This window comes from Phalaenopsis equestris, unplaced genomic scaffold (genome assembly GCF_001263595.1).
Source record: "Phalaenopsis equestris unplaced genomic scaffold, ASM126359v1 Scaffold000002, whole genome shotgun sequence".
In the NCBI taxonomy this organism is placed as follows: Eukaryota; Viridiplantae; Streptophyta; class Magnoliopsida; order Asparagales; family Orchidaceae; genus Phalaenopsis; species Phalaenopsis equestris.
In genome coordinates, this window is record NW_018164444.1 from 5,191,261 (window position 1) to 5,213,281 (window position 22,021).

Below are 22,021 nucleotides of genomic sequence, written 5' to 3' on the forward strand. Positions count from 1 at the left end.
AGCCGAACACGAGCCAAACACGAACACGAATATTTAAATCGAGCCGAACACGAACACACTGTTCACGAGCCGATTTCGAACACGAGCCGATTTCGAACACGAGTTATTTCGAACGAGCCAAACACGAGGCAAGCTTGAGCTCGCTCAAGCTTGGCTCGTTTACAGCCCTATGCACAGAATGTAATAGAGGGCGGGAACACCTTTCATTGCCGAATGTGGGCCTTTAACGTTAAAAATGGAGTTATTTTAATAAAACAAAAAACTAATTCAAGGAAAGGATTGATGATATGACGAATATCTCGTTCTTTGTTTGGAGTGAAATATATTTTTTATTCATTTTTTATGCTTTATATAATTAGGATTAATTATAAAATTCCTAGTTTTATTTCAGAATATGTATATATATATATATATATATATATGTTATATTTGTCTCAAATTAAATAAAACATTTTTGAGATTCGTTAATCCTCTTATTTTTAAATTATGATATATTGATAAAAAAATATTAGCTTTACTAATTATGCATTCTTATGGTGGACATTAAACTCACTAATTAAGATTAATTTATATTTCTATTAATGAAAAATAATAGAGACATCAATATTTTTCGGGGCATTTGCATATTTACCACCCAATTCTTATGTGTCTCTATGCTTTTTCAGTATAGATAGGGTGGTCTATAGGTAAATATTAAACTTTATGTGGTTGGTGTGTTGATAGATAAGAATTAAGTGGTAGGTATGTAAATCTCCCGTATTTTTTATACAGCATGGATCAAGACCGGACATTAAGAAAAATTATCATAAAATAGAAATTTCCTTAATTAAATTTAAATGAATAGCTTAATCTAAATTTTTTTCTTACAAATATTGTTTTAAAATTTTCTTCGGCCGAGTAGCTATTAGAAAGCTGTCGTCTTGACTTTTTGAAAAAGAAAAATTATAATAGCCGATGCAGTTCTTCTAACAGTATTTTTTTCTGAGGCTTCTTCAAACACTTTCAGTTGTCTTAAACAGGAGAAATATTTTCGTACGTCGGTAGATTACAGTGAGTGTATTGGGGGTTATATCCGCGTTATACCCCCTGTAACATCTCCGAACCTAACTATAACTTGTAAGTTCCGCGCTTTTGTTTTCATATATTTGTAAATTACAGGTATGTTACAAGGGGGTATAACGCGGATGTAAACCCCACAATACCCTCCCTATAACCTACCGACGTACACAGTCCTGCGTACGTAAGAATTATACATATAAAAATCACTGTTTATCTTTAATGTTTTTATTTTTTATTTTTTTTTAAATATAGGTTTTAGACATATAAATACATAACAATTAGGTTTTATGCATGGAAATGCCCCCTTTTAGTTACACTAATATCATCAACATAAGAGCATCGCAAAACTATTAGCTTTCATTCTTAATAACTCATTAAGTTCTTATTGTGCTGTTTGTATCTTAAAAAGTTTATATTTAAAACTTTGATATTTATTTAATAAATTAAAAAAAATGTTATTTTTATAAATATTCTCAGTAATAATTAGTGACATCATTAAAATCGTAACCACCCGGCTTTTAATTTTGGGTCAAAGTCTAATAAAAAAAATTATTTTCCCAAAATTTTCTTCAATGCTTTAATTGCAACTACATAAATTAAAACTTTTTTTTTCTCTCATTCACATTGTTTTTTTTTTTTACAAATCATAAATTAGTATTTTCTTCTATAAGAAGGTCAAAGACACATTAATCACTTTTGAATAAACATTAATAATTAATTAGGAATATAATTCGTCATAAATTAATGACTCAACGTATACTTTATTTGATAATAAAATATTATTATGTGCTATGTTTTATCAAAATGTATCGTATGGATAAAATCCCTTCCACCCCTTCTTTTTCCTTGCCCCCCTTGAGGTAGTAATGACAGTCACATACTATAAGCCGCACTGTATGAAGTGTATATGAGACTTTTTTATTAAAAAATATCAAAATGGGTGTATGACAACTCATAAATAGGCATAGATAGTGATGGGTTCTAGTCCCCTTCCTTCTGTCGTTCAGGCAACTCTGAATGATCGGTAAATGTGCTTGAAGGTGAAAATTAACAAATGCAGGCGAGCTCGACAGGCGAGTTTAATGTATACAGTGAGCTCAATGGAGGAGCTCGATAAGTACATGCGAGCCCAACAAAGGAGCTTGTGAGGTCCTCTTGAGAAGTAATCTATCACTTCGATGACGTGGTTGGTAGGATAAGATTTCGTTTTAGGTGCATGATAATATTTCATTACTTAAAATGCCCGATCTAACAGGACCATAAGATAGTAGCTTAGAAAATCTACTTTAGGTCGTGTAATAAGTCCTTTTAACATATTTTTCATTTTATAAACCTCCAAATCGGTTTCTGAAGTTAGTTGATTACATGCAATTTAAACATAAGTCAAAATCATATGTAGATTATTTTATTTCTCTTCAGATCTTTTGCATCAATTATCTCCAAGAAAAAATCTTGAAAATTTTTTTAAAAAATTACAATCATTTGCATGGGTAGAATGAGCCTTATTTTATAGATTGGGCAGAAATACTATATATATATATATATATATATATATATTATATACCTTGAAGAATAGCGAACTATATACCTAAACGACATAAGAAAATAGTCGTGGAAGTCATAAAAGCCTCTATATATACAAATATAAAACCCAACAGAAATATTATAATTAGTTCATAATTATGTTGGAGTCTCTTATCCAAAGTTTATTATAATAGTGGAGTTGGTACATAGAAAAGTCAGTCGTACATCATGGCTAACCACCTTGTACTACTTTTCTTACAAATGATTGATCCCTTTAATTAATTGCTCAATGCTTAATATTTGTGAATAGCTCAACGGGTCGAACACGAATAAATTTTTAAAGTTTGAATTATAAATGAGCCGAACACGAACAGCTCTTTGTTTGCTCCTGTTGACTCGTTTTAGCTCAAAAATAAAAAATATATATATAATTATTTATATAATAATATATTATATATATTTATATCTAAGTTTAAATCATAACACCATGGTGGTAAAGTGATTAGCGTCATCTTTTGCATACATTTGGTCCGGGTTCAAGTCCAACGCTTTGCATTTATTTTTTTTCAATTTAATTTTAACGAACCAATTTCGAGTCAAACACGAGCCGAAATCGAACACGAATATTTAAATTGAGCCGAACACGAGCCCAGCTTGAGCTCGCTCAAGCTCGGCTCGTTTACAACCCTACATTCACATCTGTATTAGAAATATGATGTGGACTCACATAAAATTTGACATAATTAGTTTTTAAATATATATTAATTTATATATATATTTATCACCCAATTTCTTTATATTTATATATCTCACACTTAAATTTTAGTTTTTACCAGTATAGCACCAAAAATTTTCAAATCACATGAAAAATACAACGGTTTAATCTTTAAGAAAAGTGAAATGCACATTTTCATTCATAAATAATATATGTATGGATGTAAAAAACTTAAAATTTAGGGGCAAGAAAATTAGTAAATACATAAGAATTGTGTGACTTATATATAAATCTTTAAGATTCTAGAAGTATTTTCAACTTGATATACTTATGTATATATATTGATTGTAAATTAATTTATTTCCTAATTTAGAAATATGCTCATTGATTGGCTCATTGATTGCAAATATGTATTGATTGCAAATATGTATATATATATATATATGTTTATGAGTTAGAGATATGCTCTTATGGCTAAAAGATTTGTAGTCCTAAATCTTAGCATTTCAATTATGTATTGTAGTTATTTACAACCAAAATATTATAAGATGAAAGACATGAATTCACATAAATTTTTACATAGTTATTTTTTAAATGGCATTTACTTATCACCTAATGCCTAATTTTTTACATATCCAACCCTTAAACCTAACTTTTTTTTTTATATTTATACCATTCAAATCTTATATATCACTTAAAAATATCACATTTTTCTACTTTTTAAACGTTAAATGTACTTTTTCATGTACAAATAATATAGTTATGTATGCAAAAAAAAAAAAAATGAAGGTTAAGAATTAGATATGTAGAAACATAAAATTGAGGGGTATATATATAAAATATTCCTAAAAATATGATGTTGACTCACATAAGTTTTTACACAATAATTTTCTTAAAAAAATAGCCTCTTCAAAGAAGGATCGGGGCTCTAACGTATTGTTTGTACCTTCAGAGTCTTTTAACTTAATTGAATCATCAAAAAGTTTGATCGGAATCAATGTGACATCTGACTATTCTCAAACGAAATCTCATCAGAAACTCATTATAAAGCGCGAAAAATTATTGAGTTCGAGTTGACTCATAAACTTGCTAATTTATTATTAAAGATAATATTCTTCATTTATATAATCTTTATATCATAATGACAAAATTAATGAAAAAAGTAAAAAAAATAATATAATGAGAAATCATTTCATATAATATGTAAAATATGATTTTTAAATGTATTGAGCAGTTCAAAATATATTTAAATTAAAATTTAAATATATTTTATATGTACTTTATATTATAATTTTTAAATGAGCTGCCTCACTAGTTGAGTGATGATCAACTCAAGCTCAATTCACCGAGCAAATTATGAAACAAAGTTTTAATTGAGTCCAACTTGGCTCGGCTAAATTGCTAATTCCTAACTCATTCAAATCATAAAAAATAATTATAATAATAATTTTTTTTAGATATTATAAATTTTTTTTCTTTAAATACAACAATTAAAAAAAAAACTAAAAACATATTGTTGAAGATAGCAGCATTCTAAGCGAAAATGAAGAAAATATTATGTGTTGTAAATCAGATTTGTAGTTGACGGCATGGATCGTGCCTATGGAGTGATCCACACCATCGTCCGAAGACGGATTTGATATTTTCTTGTGAAAATGTGGTCACCAAAATGAGTTTATTGGCATTACAGTATGCTTAGTACGCTTCAAATCTTCTAAAACCTGTGATTTGCATTACCATAAACACAGTTCTAAATTCTTCCAAATTCATAATTTTCTTTTTTCTGAAGGGAGAATTATATATGTAATCTTAAACAACAAGAAAAAAAATCGAATATGATCTCAGAAATAACTGAAAAAAAAACAAAACAAGTTTCAGATCTGAAAACCTTAGAAAACTTTCATCATTTCAAAGTATAAATCCCATGCCTCCATCTATGTGATCTTCTGTATGAATTCTGAGGTGAAAAGCTCAGCCCAAACATCTCCTTGAGAACATGCCCTGATTCCAACAGTCCAATAAGCTTAGCAACTGTTAATGCGCTCTCCCTAACATGTTCCAGATCGCCTGTGTTCGTCCAAAGGAGCCGAGCCAGCTGAACTTTCCTCTGCTTGGAGTTCAGAGAGATCCCCCATTTCACATATAGGCTCAGCCGTTCTTCCGTCGCCAGTCTCTTCAGCATTTGCCGGCAAAGCATGTCGCGCTCTCGTTGCACAGTCCTCATGCTGTCAGAAATCACAATTTCCTTCACATTCAGCTGAGAAATCACAGTGCATGAGCGGACTTAAAAGACAACTATTTAAACAATTTCATACCTTGATTCTAGAGTAACATACCGACCGTTGTCGCCCGGTATTCTGCCAGAATTTCGCAGCGAGAATGTTCTTTTCAGGAAGGATAGTCTCCTGAGCTCAACTTCCATGTAAATCGAATCAGCCGGATCGCCTTTGAAGAGCAGGAAGAAGTATGTTCTGTGGATCAGGGAAACATTGCATTCATTCCAGAGTTTGATTATCTCTTGCTGCTTCTTCTCAAAGTCCTGTGGCCAATGTGATGGAGAATCCATGGGGTCTGGGATTGTATCCAGGCCAACACTCTTCATTGTTCCACTCACTTCACTGCCAGCCTGATAGATCAAGAACACATTTTTAACATTTTCAGACTCGATAAAAATTGGAATCAGTAATGAAAAAGACAGTTTTTTTTTTCTACCTGACCATCAACGAGCTGATTTTGATGAACCTGAACCATCTCTTTCAATCCTGAAACGAAGTCCTGGATGGTGGTTATGTCTTCTTTAGAAGAACGCGCATCATCTTGCTCCTTAAGAAGGACACGGGAAGCATCGTCTCTTGAAAAGCTTCCATTTTCTGCATCATGATTTAGCATTTCAAGTCGTCCTTGAAGCGCCCGAGGCCTGCCGGGGAAATCTCTCAGAGAGCTGGTAGGGGGTGTATAGTCAGACTGGTCTGCTTCTGCAAATCCAGGGGAGTAGCTCGTCGAAAATGTTGCCCTGCAACTTCTGCTTCTCCTTGGTAACATGGCCCCAGAACCATGTAATTCTCGAGATGAAGACCGTAGAAAAGATTCGTCGGGATGCGATGCCCTGACACTATGTAGATGGTGTTCTAGTGTCAAAAATGGTGAACCTGTGGGGTTAGGCTCATGTTCTCCATTCCTGGCGACATTAGAAGTCTGGACTGGCCGGGTTTCGCTTGCTTCTGGCAACGAAAAATTAGAGTTTTCTCTTTGGCCAGTTCCGTCCATCTCAATACACCTAACTTCTTTGCAAAGTTCCTCAGAATTTTCAGAAGCATCTTGATCAGCGTCTTCTTCGGCGTGAGTGGGATTCCATCTGTGTGATCTATGTTTACTTTGAGAGAGTTTGGGGGGGAAATCTCCATTTTTTGAATCTTCTGAAAAACCATGATGATTTCTGCTTTGGTTTTTGCTCTCAAATTTTCTTATTTTGGCAAACCCAGATTTTGAACCATTGTGAGCAGCTTCTGGTGGCTCAGACTTTGAACTTTCATCATCATAAACATTGAATGGATGAGATATTGATGATTGGTTTGGCGATTCCAACTGAGATAAAAACATGTAAATATGATATATAAATGATGGCTGTGCAGTAAATATTGATTTGATGAACTCAACAAGAAAGGGGGTACCAATTGTCTTGAAGAATGATCATCCCCAACTGCATGTAAGAGATCCTCCAGTCGAGACTGAGCTAAGTCGCGCTGCTGAATTAGCTCCTTGATTTCTTTCTCCAACTGCATGAAATAAGTTGTAAATAATCTAATAAAGGACGCATAAACTTCACATACCTACCACCCAATTCTTATGTATCAACACATATCTACCACCCAATTTTAAATTTTTCTGCATACAAACCACACGATTTCTATGTTATTGACATGAGTTGGGTGGTTATTAGGTAAAAACTGAAGTTCAAGTGGTTGATATCTTAATACATAGAAACTCGGTGGTAGGTATGTAAATCTCTCTAAATTAATACTTGAATATATTTGGAGATTGACAAAATTTAAGCAAACTCATAGAATGAAAAATGACACAAGAAATAAGATAAACATGGAAAAGCATAAAAATTTTACATAGGTTCATCTAATTTATGACTATGTGCAATAAAGTCGTCGAAAATTTCACTAATGATTATGAAAACTTGTATCTCTAATATTGCTCCCTATGATGCACTGGCACTTCATTAACAATGAAGTGAGCGATGACGAACGTAGGCATTTGTCAAACACACGTCCAAATAAAATAAATAAAAAATAAAAAACATGCGTGCATATATCCAATGTATGTGTCTTAAATATTAAATTTTAACTCTGAAAGTAAATTACTTCAATAACTTTAGTCATATCTTGTCTTTTATTTTAAAATCGACCACTTAAATAACTCAAAAAATTCAATTATTTATCCTACCATGTGTTTCTATATTTTCAATAATAGAAGTGTCATAAATTAATGTCCTATCATCTCTTCATCTCTGCATACACATTAATGCATTACAGCCCCTCTAAATTACAAAATCATAGTACTGCATGCAACCTAGTTGAATGTATAAATTTTGCCTAAGCATGCACATCCCACTAAGAACCACTACTCCTGAAACAACCAATAAGATCCAAAGTAACAACTGAAGTTCCATAGGAGATGTGCAATATAGAAATTGCTTCAAGTAATGCATAAGTCATTAAAATCACAAGAAACATAATAATGTATATATTCTAAAAACATGCAATAGGCATTACTAGAAAAAAACCTCCTAACCTTTCTGATTCGAGCATCTTTCTCCCTCAATAGTGCTTCAAAATGAGTGTTGTTCGGGGCTAATGCCGGACACCGCAACTCATTCTCCAACCTTGCCAATTCCTTCTGCAAATGCTTAACCAGCGCCTTGTCAGACATCACAACATTGACCTGAGCATTCGTGGCGACTTCTTTCGCACAGTTTGCGAAGAGAAGCGTGTTTCTAGATTGCTCGATATGACTCCGTGCGGGACAGATTGTGCAGATAATGGCAGTTCTCGCATTGCCTCCTAAACATGGTTGCAGTATGCGTGTCAACTTAGATTCTCGATATGGAATATGACTGTTTCTTCCTTTACTGCATCATGGAGGGAAAGCACAAGAAACCAGACACAGAGAATTCGATCATAAATCATCTGATGTTAGGAATTCAAACAACTTGTGCACTAAATTGTGTAAGTTCTTCATGAAATGCACAATGCTGAAGAAATTATATGAGAAATACTTTATCAGTAATTCTAGTGGAAGAAAAGAGAAAAAAAAACAATTTAAAAGCATTCAATCTTCTACATCCCCTACAGAAGTCCTTCCAGATTTACTAAAGGGTGTTCGCAAAAACTTCCTGGATGCTTTGAATTTCATACAATCATCAAGGCATTCTTTGTGAAACAACTTACTTGTTGCTTCCTATAAATTTCAGTGTTGGGATACTATTTTTTGCCACTAGATCTTATTAAAGTGTGGTGGATCTAAAAAAATTGTTGTCTAACCTTATGAAAATTTGATTTTGCCACAATAGCTTTATAATCATCCATACAAAAAAGTTGCAACCGCTCCAAACAGACCCAAGTCCTCCATCCAATAACTTCCAAAGAAGCAATATTGGCCTCTTCCCAAACATTTAATTTTCAAAATTCGCCACTGCACTTCAATTCCCTCCCTCAGATGCACAATCTCCTGTTCCCATCCCTTAGCATAGGCCAACTAAACCCTTCTGTACACATTGTCTTCTTAAATAATCTATAAAAATTGCTTCTTTCTTCTCTTAATATTTCTTTCCTACTACTAACTCTGGATCAGTGCCTGAACGCCCATCTACTGTTCTAACTTCTAATCCAAATCTTAATTTGGTAAATAAGACTATTTTCCTTGTATTCAAGTAATGAAATTTATTGCTCCAACCTTATGGTGAAAAAAACCATCAATCGAAAACAAAATAACTGATAAACAAAGTACACTTGCCTTAGCTTACGTATAACAGTTCCTAGAGTGAGCAAACTTCGATTAATGTGACAGCCTTCTTTCAGCCTAGTACCAACAGACAATGCCTGAGACGCACGCTCGCTGCCTGCCAGATCAACAAAATTCTGCATCCAAAGAACAAACCAACACTCAATAAGCCAATTCTATTCATCAATGGCCAGAAGAAGACATTAAACAAAAAAAATATAGTTTTACCACACTAGCAGAAAGCGTAGCTGTATTGTCTTTCCCCAAGAATTCACGAGCAGAACTCTCAATTGTCTGCAGAAGGGAAGCGATGCATTATATAATTTAGAACTCAGTCAAAAAACATTACCAAAGAAGTTAATGTTAATAAGCGGACAAACCAGTCTAAGTATTTGATGGGATCTGGAGCTCATTTCATTCAATGAGGTCTCTCCTATTCTTCTTTGAGCTATGGGCAAAGATAAACAGCAAAGTCAACTCAAACAAGAAATCAAAAAAGTTAAAGACAACTTCTTTCTGCAAAAGTTCTGATTTTTACACCTTCACACAGAGCAAGTAGTGCTTTTAGATGGCTCGGATCGTGAAGTGTCTCCTCCTTAAGTTTCTCCACAATTGTCCCTCTCTTTGAGGATACAAAAAATCAGGAAAAAAAAAACTTTGAGGATACAAAAAATCAGGTCAGGAAAAAAAAAAAAGATTAGTTTGGCTAAAGGATAAAATGGATAATCTTAGTAACAGGTTCTTATACCTCAGGATCATCAAGAAGCCTGAGAGGAGTCCCATCCAAGCTGAGGAGATCTCTCACAGCTTCATTATAAATTTCTATTGCCGAGAGCTTTAGGGAGAAAGCTCTCTCTGGATGCTGCAGGAGAAAGATAGTAAAATCAAACAAAATATCAATGCTGACTGAAAAAGAAAGCACAAAACATGGTGTCCTAATTCTTTCAGAAAAGAGATTACCCTCTTTATGTAGTCATATATATCTGCAACAGTATACTCAGTGATTCCAGTCATCGTGTATGTCTTTCCACTGCTTGTTTGTCCATAGGCAAAGATGCTTGCTGAATCAATATAAGATTTAGCAATCATTATTCATCAGAAAATGTCTTAAAAAGTGGACATTAACTCTGTAAGGAGTCTTCTCTACTTACAGTTGATGCCACTAACAGCAGAAAGAGCAACTTCCTTTGCCGCTTCCTCATATACTTGCTTTGTTGTGCTTTCACTTCCAAATACTCTGTCTATCATATAACCAAATAGTAGCTTAAAAAGAGAGAATAAAAACCAAATATAAATCATGAACAAATCTTTCATTCTAATCACAAGTATGAGAGCAGCTTCCTTGGAGAAAAAGTAACGCTCCACAAGGAACACACTACACGCTTAGAAATTCAGCAAGAAAAACAGATCAGGGCATCTAAAGTTCTCCATCAAAGAATTGAAGAAGAAAAATGGAGAAAAACTAGAGATTCAGAAAAAAAAATATCAGGTCTTGTTCTTCCTCCCTATATTTTCAGCTTTTATGAAGGAGATATTGCCCTTCTCTAGAGAAGAAAGACAAGAGTTTTGCGTACAACAAAAGAAATGCCCGAATTGATAAGCCGGAACAATCAAATCATAGATGAAATTACAAGAAGCAATAAACGGAGAACCGAATGCTCACCGAATGTGTGGGCAATGGGAGTCAAATGCCTGTCTTGGAAGCCACTCCTGAAGATGATTGTTGAGTCATTGATACATTCCCATTCAGCGGGATCGTTGGCCAAGATCTCCTTCTCGCTCAGCGGCCTCAATCTCACCGACACTAATATCCTCTCCAGATGCCCCCCTCCACCGCCGCCGCCGCCGCCGTCCATTTCATCTATTGGCACCACCGCTTCAAACTGCTGCATCTCCTCCCCGCTGATCGCTCCCATTCTTCACACACCGCAATCAAAGCCCCTTTTTTGGTTACTTTCTGAACTCTACAAGACCCAAATCCACTTCTTTTGCAGCTTTCTTTAACTCCAAAGACGTTAAGAACCCTACTAGCTCAAGCAAATAGCTTTTTTTCGAGGGGGTTTCCCGTAAATCAGAAAAGAGTGATGGACGACGGCTTGGGTGTTGCTGTTAAAACAGAAAAAACGTCGCTGACGCTTGATGTGCCACAATCTCGACCAGTAAAGTGATCAGGACCGCCAGTTCAATGGCTCCTCCCCTTACCGGATCTCACCGAAGAGGCTGATAAAAAAAAAGGAAGAAAGCAAAGCAAAATACTTTATCTTTAAGACTTCGTGCTCTAAAATAGAGGAGAAATTATCGGACAGGAGGATTGGAGCTTGCGATTGAGGATTAGACGGCCAGAATGATGAGTTATGGCCGTATTTGCTCTTATAAATCATAAATTAACTGAAAAAAACGGATCTTGAAAGCGATTGGCGAATGATCTTGGCGATAAGAGGAGGAATTTCGTCCCTTAAGCTGCAAGGGAAGAAGCCGAGGTGACTAAAGGTGTGGGGTGCTGGGTTTAATCGGAACTACCTCCATTTTCTCCTCGAGCAAAAAACAACAAACTGATCATGATCTCAGAGTCAAAGCTGAAATATAAGCCTTCTAGAGATCTGTGAGTTCGTTGCGTAAAGAAAATGGTGGGAGTCATGAGAGTACTGGAAGGGGGAGGTTGTGGGTTTGGTTCCTGGTCACGATGAACAATTAAAAAAGGTTCCTTTGCACCTACTTTCCTTTTTCTGAGTACTAACCGTTTCATTTTTTTCGCCCTTTTTTGCCGTTATTTCTAATGAATTTCTATCAGAAGTAATGAAAATTTGAAATTTTTTATTTCAGGAAGTTGAGTTCTACGGATAACTCAATTAAAATTTAGGGCATTTACATGCACAGCACTCAATTCTTATGGATTTATGGATTTATGTATCTCAGAGTAAAACTTTCATTTTTACATGTATAGCACTCAATTATTTGGTATCATAATAAAAATAATGCTAATTATTATTTTTTAATATTAAAATTCTACTTTTTCTCTGAAATATTAATTTACATTAATACATCAAAATTACAAAACTATGCAAAAAATAGAACTATTTTATGCAAAAGTGGACATATCTTCTGCCAAAAGGGTAGATAAGTCCCTATCATCATTCATATGCATCAAAACAATAGAATCACTACGAGCGTGTTTAGCACAATAATGAGAGGCTCTAATACATACTCTTGGTAGATAAAAAAACAAAACATGTTTCAATCTTAAAAGAAAAGCAAAATCTAATGCATTATTTGGTCTTTGACACCAAGTCTACTTCTTTATTATTCAAAAAGTTCATGATATTGTAGTTGTCTCCCTCAATGTTAATGTCATTTACCTCCATCATCCATGGTTCACAAAAATGTTGAAAAATTTTGATAGCTTTGAGCTCGACTTGTGTGCTATCCCAATGATCCAATCAGTTTCCTGCTAATATGGTTGTAAATGAGCCGAGCTTGAGCGAGCTGAGCCTCGACTCGTGTTTGGCTCGTTCCATTTTGACTCGTGTTCGAAATAGCATTCGGAATGGCTCGTGAATATTTTGTTCATATTTGACTCAAATAACATATTCTTGTTCATGTTCGGCTCGTGTTTAAATAGAAATTGGTTTGGTAGAACGTATTTTGTGGAATAACACCACGGTCTTATTTGGGTGTTATAACACCAATAACACCGCAGAATATTGAGCATATTTATATTTTTTTTATTTATTTCTTTTCGAGCTACTTTGAGCTGAACATGAGCAAACAAATTTTTGTTCGTGTTCGGCTCGTTAAGCTTAACAAACAAGTTAAACAAAAGCTGCTTAACAAGCTGTTTGAGAACAATGAGTGTTTTGACAGCTCTACCTGCTAACATTGATACGGAGGACTGGCTAGCAACCCATGGCTCCTGATACCGGTCAATGTGAGCGCTTCGAGGATGGTAGCAGCAACGATAGTAGGGGTGCCAAGTAGATGATTGTGGCATTTCGCATTCCGAGCCCTCCAAAAATGATGAACCAGGTAGCAGAAATACCGGGCTGCAGAGATTTTTCTTATATGAAGTGTTTTAAAGCCATTAATAGCTTCTTCAAAATCATCAAAGGAAGGATTAGTGATTCCACATGAAGCCAAAAAATGTTAATTTAGGTATGATATGCATAAATCCAAAAGAATTGAGGGCTACATATGTAAAATTTCTTAAAATTTAGTGTGTTTGGGGCGATATTGCAGTAGCGGTGCGGTGTGGTGGTGTCACACCACAATTTTTTTATATTGACAAAACAATATCTTGTCTATGTTCTCAATTACCTTTTTCCACCGTACCTAACTGCTTGCGATGACTATTAGAAAGCTACGGTCAAATTTTCTCAAAAAATAAAATTTTAGTAGCCACCACAACTTTTTGAAAAACAAATTCCTCTTCAGTAGCTTCACAATTGATTCTCCAACCAGCTGCAGCTGCCCCAAACAGACTTAATTTAAGAATGTGCTTGAAACTTTGGTCCCTTGATTAAGGAGAACATCATCTATCAATTTCTTCACAAATTGGAATTTTGAAGTATTAGACAGGCTAATTCTCAATAAGAGAGGATTCAAGCTAGCCATAATATATTTAAGGTTGTTAACGATTCAATTTCATGCCGAGCTAGGATAAACTTGAAATCTACTCGAATGGATTGAGTGTGGCTCGAAATCAGCTTGTGACCCATTATATTCAATTTCGAATCAAGCTCCTCCCTGCTTGAAATAGAAATGAGCTTGTTTGGATTCTTTTTTGCTTGAAATAAGCTTGATCCTGCTCAAAATCAAATCAAATTGGCGCTAATTGAATTATCTAGATTCTTTCAAACTTGAAATTGGCTCATGGCTCGTTATATTAAATTTTATTTAACATTATATATATAATATTTCTGAATTAAAAAATAATTTGAGTTGATCTTGAGCCTGTTCTTGTATGACACAAAATTAGCTTAAAAAACTAATCTCAAGTCTCGGCTTATAGCTTGTCTCTTTTCTTCATATCCGATCTTGATTCAAGCCAAAATTCAAATCAATTTTCGAACAATTAACAATATTCGAGCAAAATTTACAGCCTAGATATAGCTGTCGAAGATCACTGTATATATAAATATATATACATATTTGAGAAAAAGATGTGATCATTAATCAAATTACTTCTGGAAATCAGCTGTGCATTTAAAAATCAAAAGATTGAATTAATTCTATGTCAATCATTATGCTGAATCTTATACCATCCAAATGTCATCATGCCATGAAAGAATAGCAATCTATGTTTCTTTTTATTTTATTCAGTTGAAAAGGTTCAAAAACGATGCTAAAATATTCATTAGAAGATCAGGACAGCTCACAAGGGTTTGGCCACTTCACATGACGACCAAGCCATAGTTAATTAAGTAATAATTCACTTCAAACTCTTTTATTAAGACAAAAATAAAGATAAATAATCTGCATAGAAGTTGTGACTGCGACAAATTGATGATGTAGAGAATTTATGTCTTATTATTAATTCATTTTCCGGTCATTCCAATGAACTTACAAAATAATATTGAAGGTGTTGAGAAATTCAGGGCGAAGAAAGATAAGAATCGACACAAATCTAGAAGAACGCACAGAGACTTATAAGGTTCGGCAAAGATGCATACATCATCTGGAGCAGAATGACAACTTCTTTTTCAATATTCAGAAAAAGAGTACAGAATAAAACATTCAGAATCTCAGACTCACCTAGGGTTACAAACATGACATATATATAATCATATAGTACAATATGTAATTATTTAAATTACTCATGTATCAAACCGCGGGTTGTTGCCCTCGAAATCTCAACCCACATAATGAAACTCTCCCGATTGGACAGATCCTTCCGCTCGTGGGCTCCGCTCCGCTCCAGCATCTATCACACTTATGGTATATGAGCCATACCTAACAAATCTCCTCCCTAGCGAATATCCAACCCCTTAGGAGAAATTCATACCTAACATAACGCTCCTCTGTTGTATGAATGATGAAAGTTATTTATTTTGTCAAATATGACTACATCATTTTGATGTGTCTCTAATGTTTATTTTGTAAATTTTGTTGATTGTAAGTTGCTGCTTTTATTTTATTTTGTGTATTTTGTGGTGTCGCAACTCGACTAAATGCAAATCGTTATATTAAAGTGGGTCACATCGTGTTATAAGTCTCAATTGTTATAAATAATTTTTTCTTCTATTTCAATTTTAACAAACCTATGACTGTTAATATCATCAAATATTATAAAATAAAAACAATCAAAATTCATTTAAATCATATCGCAAAATATACAATCAAGACAATGTACACATTAATTATGATATATTTCTTCATCAATAAAACGTGTACATCATCATAATTGTCATAATAATGGATGTAAAACAATAACCTACTTAAAGATCAGACACGCAAAAATAACTAATAGCATTTATTTAATGTGAGTCCTACTCTTTTCTCAAATAAAAATGAATAAGATAAAGGTTAGAAGTCACGACTAAGTAAGCTACCAACATATATGATAATTTTTAATAAAATAAAGTGAAATGAAAATATTTGCTCTAAATTGTTGGATCATGAATTGTCCTTCGAAAATATACGACTCAAGAGTTAGAGCTGGGAAAAAGAGAATGAGAGAGAGTGTAAAAGCTTAGAACTTCTAAATAGAGAGGGCAGTAAAAAGCCATCAGATCAAGGTCCCTTTATTTATCTTTTTTTTTTTTCATATTTATAGGGGCGTACTCAAACAATTATAGAAAGGAGGGAAATGTTATGAAAATCTATCTTAACGCAGTTAATGTGTTGATTTAATACTAAATTTGTATTACAATTTGAATTGAATATGAGGTTATCAACTGGTCGGCAAATCTAGGTTTGGTCGACTGGGGAGACATGTTGTGTGGCGATGGCTATTGTCGAGATAAAGCTAGTTGGCAAGTCAGTGGTGACCGGACCTCCTTGCAAGAAGCAGAGGTGCAGGGACCATAGGCATGGTCATTCGATTGGATCTGTCGGCATTGCGTGTTGGCCGACTCGATCGAGTGGTCTATCTACGGCTAGCTAACACGGACCACGCTCATTAAGTTCGATGCATTGATCATCCGACTTTCGTCCTTGGTAGCTTGATTTCTTTGAGATTTGTGTTGATAATTTTAGTACATACATATTAGTTCTCTTACTTTTCTTGCTCCTTGAAAATGACAGCTATGATAAGGATGGAGAAACTAATTAATAATTAGTGGCACCAAAATTAAGAAAATTAATTTGATAGTTAACTTCCCTTTAGATTTTGTGCCCAACTAGCCTTGTAAATGGGATCATAGGGTTTACATTTTCATTTCTTGCTGCTAGGTTTTCCCATATAGTTAAGGCATATCATGGCTGATGGTATGAGCCAGTTCGACGTCGATCCCAAAATTCTAGCCAAGAAGGGCTTCAAGGTCCCAAGATGGTAAGAGAAGCATTCGAGACCCAAACCTGTGTCGGCTGATTAAGTCGACTTATCTGAGGGTCCTGAGGGGCATATGTAGAAGAATCCTCACAAAAAATATGTGGCTTCCTCTGAGCTTGGCATGGGCGTAAGCATCGAGGGCCAGTAGGTCCTGCTCGTTGAAGGTGCCAGGGAGAGTGGAAAGAAGCTGGAAGGAGCGGTGATTCTCGTCTCTCAGTCGTCACTGTAGCAAGGCAGAGGTATCTCGTTGCAAGAGAGAGACAGAGAGAGGTTTTTGAAAGCCCCCTTTTTAGTAGATAGATTTATGGGTACGTAAAGTTATCGTTAGTCGTTGTTGATTCTTAATAATTTTTTTGACATTATCCCAATGCAGACTATTCACTCGGTCGAAATACCATTAATACGGTGGCCCGTTGAAGGATGTTGTCGAGTCTGCTCCAAATGTTGCAGCTAAGTCACAAGGGGTGATTGTTGTGCCTCCTCCCTTGACAAGTGTAGGAGAGTGTCAGCCGCACAACCTTTTGCCTATGTTCAATCCCATCTCTTCGACCTCTCATCGAGAGCCATGTGACTAGCTGAAGCTTTCCTATGAGTTTGTAGAATGTCGTCCAGATGTGGTTGGCCCTTCTGTGTAAGCCATCGATCCTCCAGGAGGAGTGGTCGGGTGCCTTGCTGAAGATCTCATGCGAGAATTATCAGTTTGCACGGTGACCACAGACGCAGAGGTAACGACCCTATAAGTGGTGGTCGTCACTTTGTGAAGCGAGCTAGTCGAGCAGAAAGTAAAGTGTAGGTAGCACGCTAGAAGAACAGCATGAGTCGTCCCACACGGGTCCAACGGAAAGGCGTGGTGTGCCCAGACTCTGGGTGCACTAGAGGATTGAAAACGTAGATGCACCGAGGTCCGACATGGGTGCGTCTGGGGAAAAAAAATTTCTTTTTGGGGTATTTGATGCGACCCAGTTACCGCAAACCATGGGACACCTCATAGGGGTGGACACTCGTCTCTTAAGCTCAAAAGAGTGCGTCAGACTGGCCCGATGGTATTTGGAACTATGGGGAATAATGTATGTGTCAGTATAGCCCAGTTTTGCCCATGTAGACACCCAACCCACAGATGACATCAAAAGTGAGGCCAACATAATGCTCTTTAAAGCTTAAAATTATATATTAAACTCAATTGAACACATTTCAAGCTCAATTAAGCTAATTGACCCAAATTGACCTAATTGATTCATATTGAGCAAAACTTAATGTAAATTCAAGTTAAATAAAAAAAAACTTTTTTTTTAAATTCTTAAATTAATTGACCAAACATAAATCAACATGCTTTTGAGCTCAACTTGGCTAATTGGCCCGCTTTACATGTTGAACCCAAATTAACTCAAATAGATCACATTGATCCATACCCATTGAAATCAAGTCCAAAGGCAACCAAAGTTAGTTCATAAGCTCCTTAGCTCCCTTATGGTCAACCCAAGATGACCCAACTTAATTTGAATACTCTTTGGGTTGAACTAAGCCACATTATGAGGCTAAATACACCAAAATCCACCCTAAGTTCATAAATAGATAATATCAGACTCTCCCTTCACCTTGGGCATGTGCTCATGTCTTGTTTGAGCTAATCCATGCCCCACCAAACTTTTCAATGGATTGAGGGTAGCCAAAAAGGAATAAAAATCAAAGCCAAGTCCATTCCACACACTCCAACAGTAGTCCCAAACCTTTCACATCCCCAGCCAATTCCATTCCTAAGAACATCATGGACGACACCCTTAGTGCTTTACCAAGCACATTCAAGTCTCGATTAGAGGCAAAGAAAGATTTTTAGCCTTCTAAGAAAGCTTGAGTAATCGATTAAAAGAAATAAACAAGCATCTGCATTGACATATTAATTTTATGATTTATTTTGTACTTTACCCATTTCACGTGAAGGGGCCATCCAACAAATGATCTCATAGGTGAAGATAACCATTCTTTATAAGAAAAACTATCTCTTACTAATTAACCTTTAAATATGACTTTCAATGCATATATGGGCATATTAGTTGCATACATGTGACCTTTAAATTGAATCAAATGATTAAATAAAAGAAAAAGCTTTAAATTGTTGCATTATTTAAAAGTATTGAGCATCAATCATACTTGGATCGTGTCATCTATAGTGTTGAATTGTAAGTCTCGTTAAACTTTTGAATCTAAATAATAACCTTACATTTCATGCATTAAATTGGATTAAACATCATGATTTTAAAGTGATTAGATGGGTTTTGGCTACCATTTCAAAGCAAGCTCGCGAGTCCAGATGAATCAAGTTTGGTCTCTTCCTCATTGGGAATAAAACTTATAAGACGTGTTTGCATTTTATTAGACTTAAGGTCCGTTTAAGGCAGTTTATTTGGTGCGATGGCGTTTTGAAAATGCACCTGACCTGTTTGGGTAAGTTGCGTTTTGACAGCTTATGCGTTTTGAAAACATTGAAAGCAGTGTTTTCACGCCACACCTAGATATGTGTGATGACAGCTTTCTAGCAGCGATCTGACTTTTCTAAAAAATTAAAAAAAAAATTAAAATTAAAATTTGTAATAGTCACCGCACCTAGCTTATCAGCAGATTATTTTTAATCAGCTTATTAGCAAATTATTCAATAAGTTGCAGCTGCCCCAAACAAACCCTTAGTCTGAGTCTCTAAGGCACCTTATTTGTTCTTATTACTAGATAAGTCTTCACGTTATAGATTTTGTAAGAGTTTTGTGTCATTGGAATATAACTCTATTTTCTAATAAAATGAATACTTCTAACTTACATAAATCTCAATTTTTTAAAATGCAAAGCTCAACTTAGGATAGTTGGAGTACTGCTAGGCCTCTATGTTTTTTAGCAATACTTATTTTTAAGGATTTTGAATGAAAATAATTAATCTTGATTGATCTATCTCTATTTCTATTTGTTTCCAAATAACAATCTTAGAAATTTAGATGTTAAAATGCATGAAGGCATGAGTCAGTTATTTTAGCCAAAAGTGTTATTAGGTCATCTCTTCTTCTATGATAAAATGATAAAAAATGGAGTGATGCACTCGATACCACGTAACTATAGTCATATGATATGTCGCCAATAAATATTCATCATCTGACATAAATCTTGAGACGTCACACTACTCTCAAAATACATTTTTTAGTAATGAGTGTTCAAATTTCAATTAAAAATCATACAAAAATCCTATGTCAACAAACTTATAGTTAAACTGACTCAACCAAATGAACAGATGAAACCAAAATTCGTTTAATTTGAGTCAAATCAAGCCTAGATCAAGAAATTAAGCTATTTATTTGAATCTTCTGATGATTAATTAAAATGTCAAATGGATTTAAATTTTGGCAGGCTTATTGTCAAATTGAATGTCTGGATAAGATGAATCCAACGAGCCTAATATCACTTGATTTTGCTGTTGTTAAAACACTCAAATGTCTATAAACTACTGTCTGATCGAGGGGATCTCTATGAGCTATTTGATGCAGTGATTCATATTCTTTCCTTATATGTCAAGAGGCATGTCATGGACTCTATAAATAGAACCACGCCCATTTCTTGAGAAGAGACTTGGTCCTTGAACCGAAGAAAGATCGGAGCTTTGAGGGGGGAGTTGAACCTCTGTGTTTTGCATCGAATGTCCAGTGAACGTCGCTCGCTCCTGTAGCTGTCAACCATCGTCGAGCACCACTCGTTGGACGTCATCAACCATCACTCCTTGAACAACGACGATCATCACTTGTTGGACACCGTCGTTCATTGTTTATCGCGTCAAAATCATTTAAGGAGTTACAATATGCATTACAAAATCCTAACATACGTTGTGAAACAGTATGCAAGTCCAATACACCGTGCAATGAAACACCTTGAAAATAGTGTATTAGAGTTCCACTAATTACCCCTTATTGTAATCACTCTTGTCCATTGTGCAACAAATATTGTACGTTGAAGAATCTTATAGTCCTTTCCTACCTGTAAGACAATAACTTTCACGTGTAATCAACAATTCATAGTGAGTTATTATGATGTTCTTGTTGGGCTAAAACCCATGTTTTTTTAACCTTTTCGAGTTTTTCACATAAAAATTTTGATGTCTCTACCTGTCACTTCTATTATTTGAGTGTGTGTTAGATTCTTGTGCAAAGCTAAGATGATAATTCATGACTCTATTGATGTTATTCTTCTAGCACGCATTAGTGTCGATCAAATAATATGCACATTATAACTCTATGTATCAATCTTACAATGAATGAGGTGATGTTCAAACATACAAATGGTCTCTCATTTGTTTCACACAAAATGATTTACATTCATATAAGTACTAATAATTTTTAAAGTTTTTTTTTAATAATTTATCTTGTCATTATTGCATTTGTAGAATTTAATGCAAAATTTTTATTATCTATTTATTTCAATAAATTAATTTATTAATACTTATTTATATCGCATGGTTGTAAGAAAACTTATTTACAGCTTATATATTATCTTATTTTAATTGATATAAAACAGTTAGATACTGATTAAGAAGTCATTCAATTGCTTGTATGTTTAGATTTTTAAAAACATATTTAATAATTATATATCAAAAATTAGGTATATATTCAAATTTTTAGTCTATTTATAAACTCATTAAACTACTCCTTTAATTAAATATAAAAAAGCAAGGTACGAATAAATTATGATTATTAAAAAAGTATCAAATAATTAATTTGTTTATATTATATAACTAATAAGGAAATGTTATAAGAAATATCAGTTTGTTGGATTTCATCTCTTAAAAAAGTATTTTAGAACACTTTATTTCACGCTCAGATAAATGAAAATTATTGTATACGGACGACATATGCAGAGATGCATGCGTCGTTCGATTTTCACCGTTGATCTAATCAAAGTTATATTTCGGTGAACCCATTTAAGAAAAAAAATTTGATAAAAGCTCTGATCAACGGTAGAGATCAAACGGCACATGCATATCTGCGTACGCCGTTCGTCTGTAATAATTTTTCGAGATAAATAAAAGTAATATATTATCTAATTAAATGTGCCCTTAAAAATAAATACAAGCATCTTTACTCGGATCAACGATATTAATTTCATGGATCAATATTTAATATTTTAGATTTTGAAAAATGTGTTACGTGAATTTCTGCATAATTTCAGATTTTTGTGTCGCAGATTAATCAATTTTTAAA

General features: G+C 34.5%; 1 protein-coding gene across 1 annotated transcript; it reads right to left on the reverse strand.

Annotated features, from left to right (window-relative positions):
* Positions 1–5,172: 5,172 nt before the first annotated feature.
* Positions 5,173–12,025, reverse strand: LOC110027428 (kinesin-like protein KIN-7F). The gene is given in 15 exon segments (XM_020728876.1): positions 5,173–5,523; positions 5,614–5,924; positions 6,011–6,883; positions 6,970–7,074; positions 8,099–8,311; positions 8,313–8,378; positions 8,381–8,435; positions 9,320–9,444; positions 9,536–9,601; positions 9,688–9,755; positions 9,848–9,929; positions 10,056–10,169; positions 10,268–10,368; positions 10,459–10,548; positions 10,971–12,025. Coding segments are annotated over 15 exon segments (2,844 nt in total). The 5' UTR covers positions 11,224–12,025; the 3' UTR covers positions 5,173–5,201.
* Positions 12,026–22,021: the final 9,996 nt, after the last annotated feature.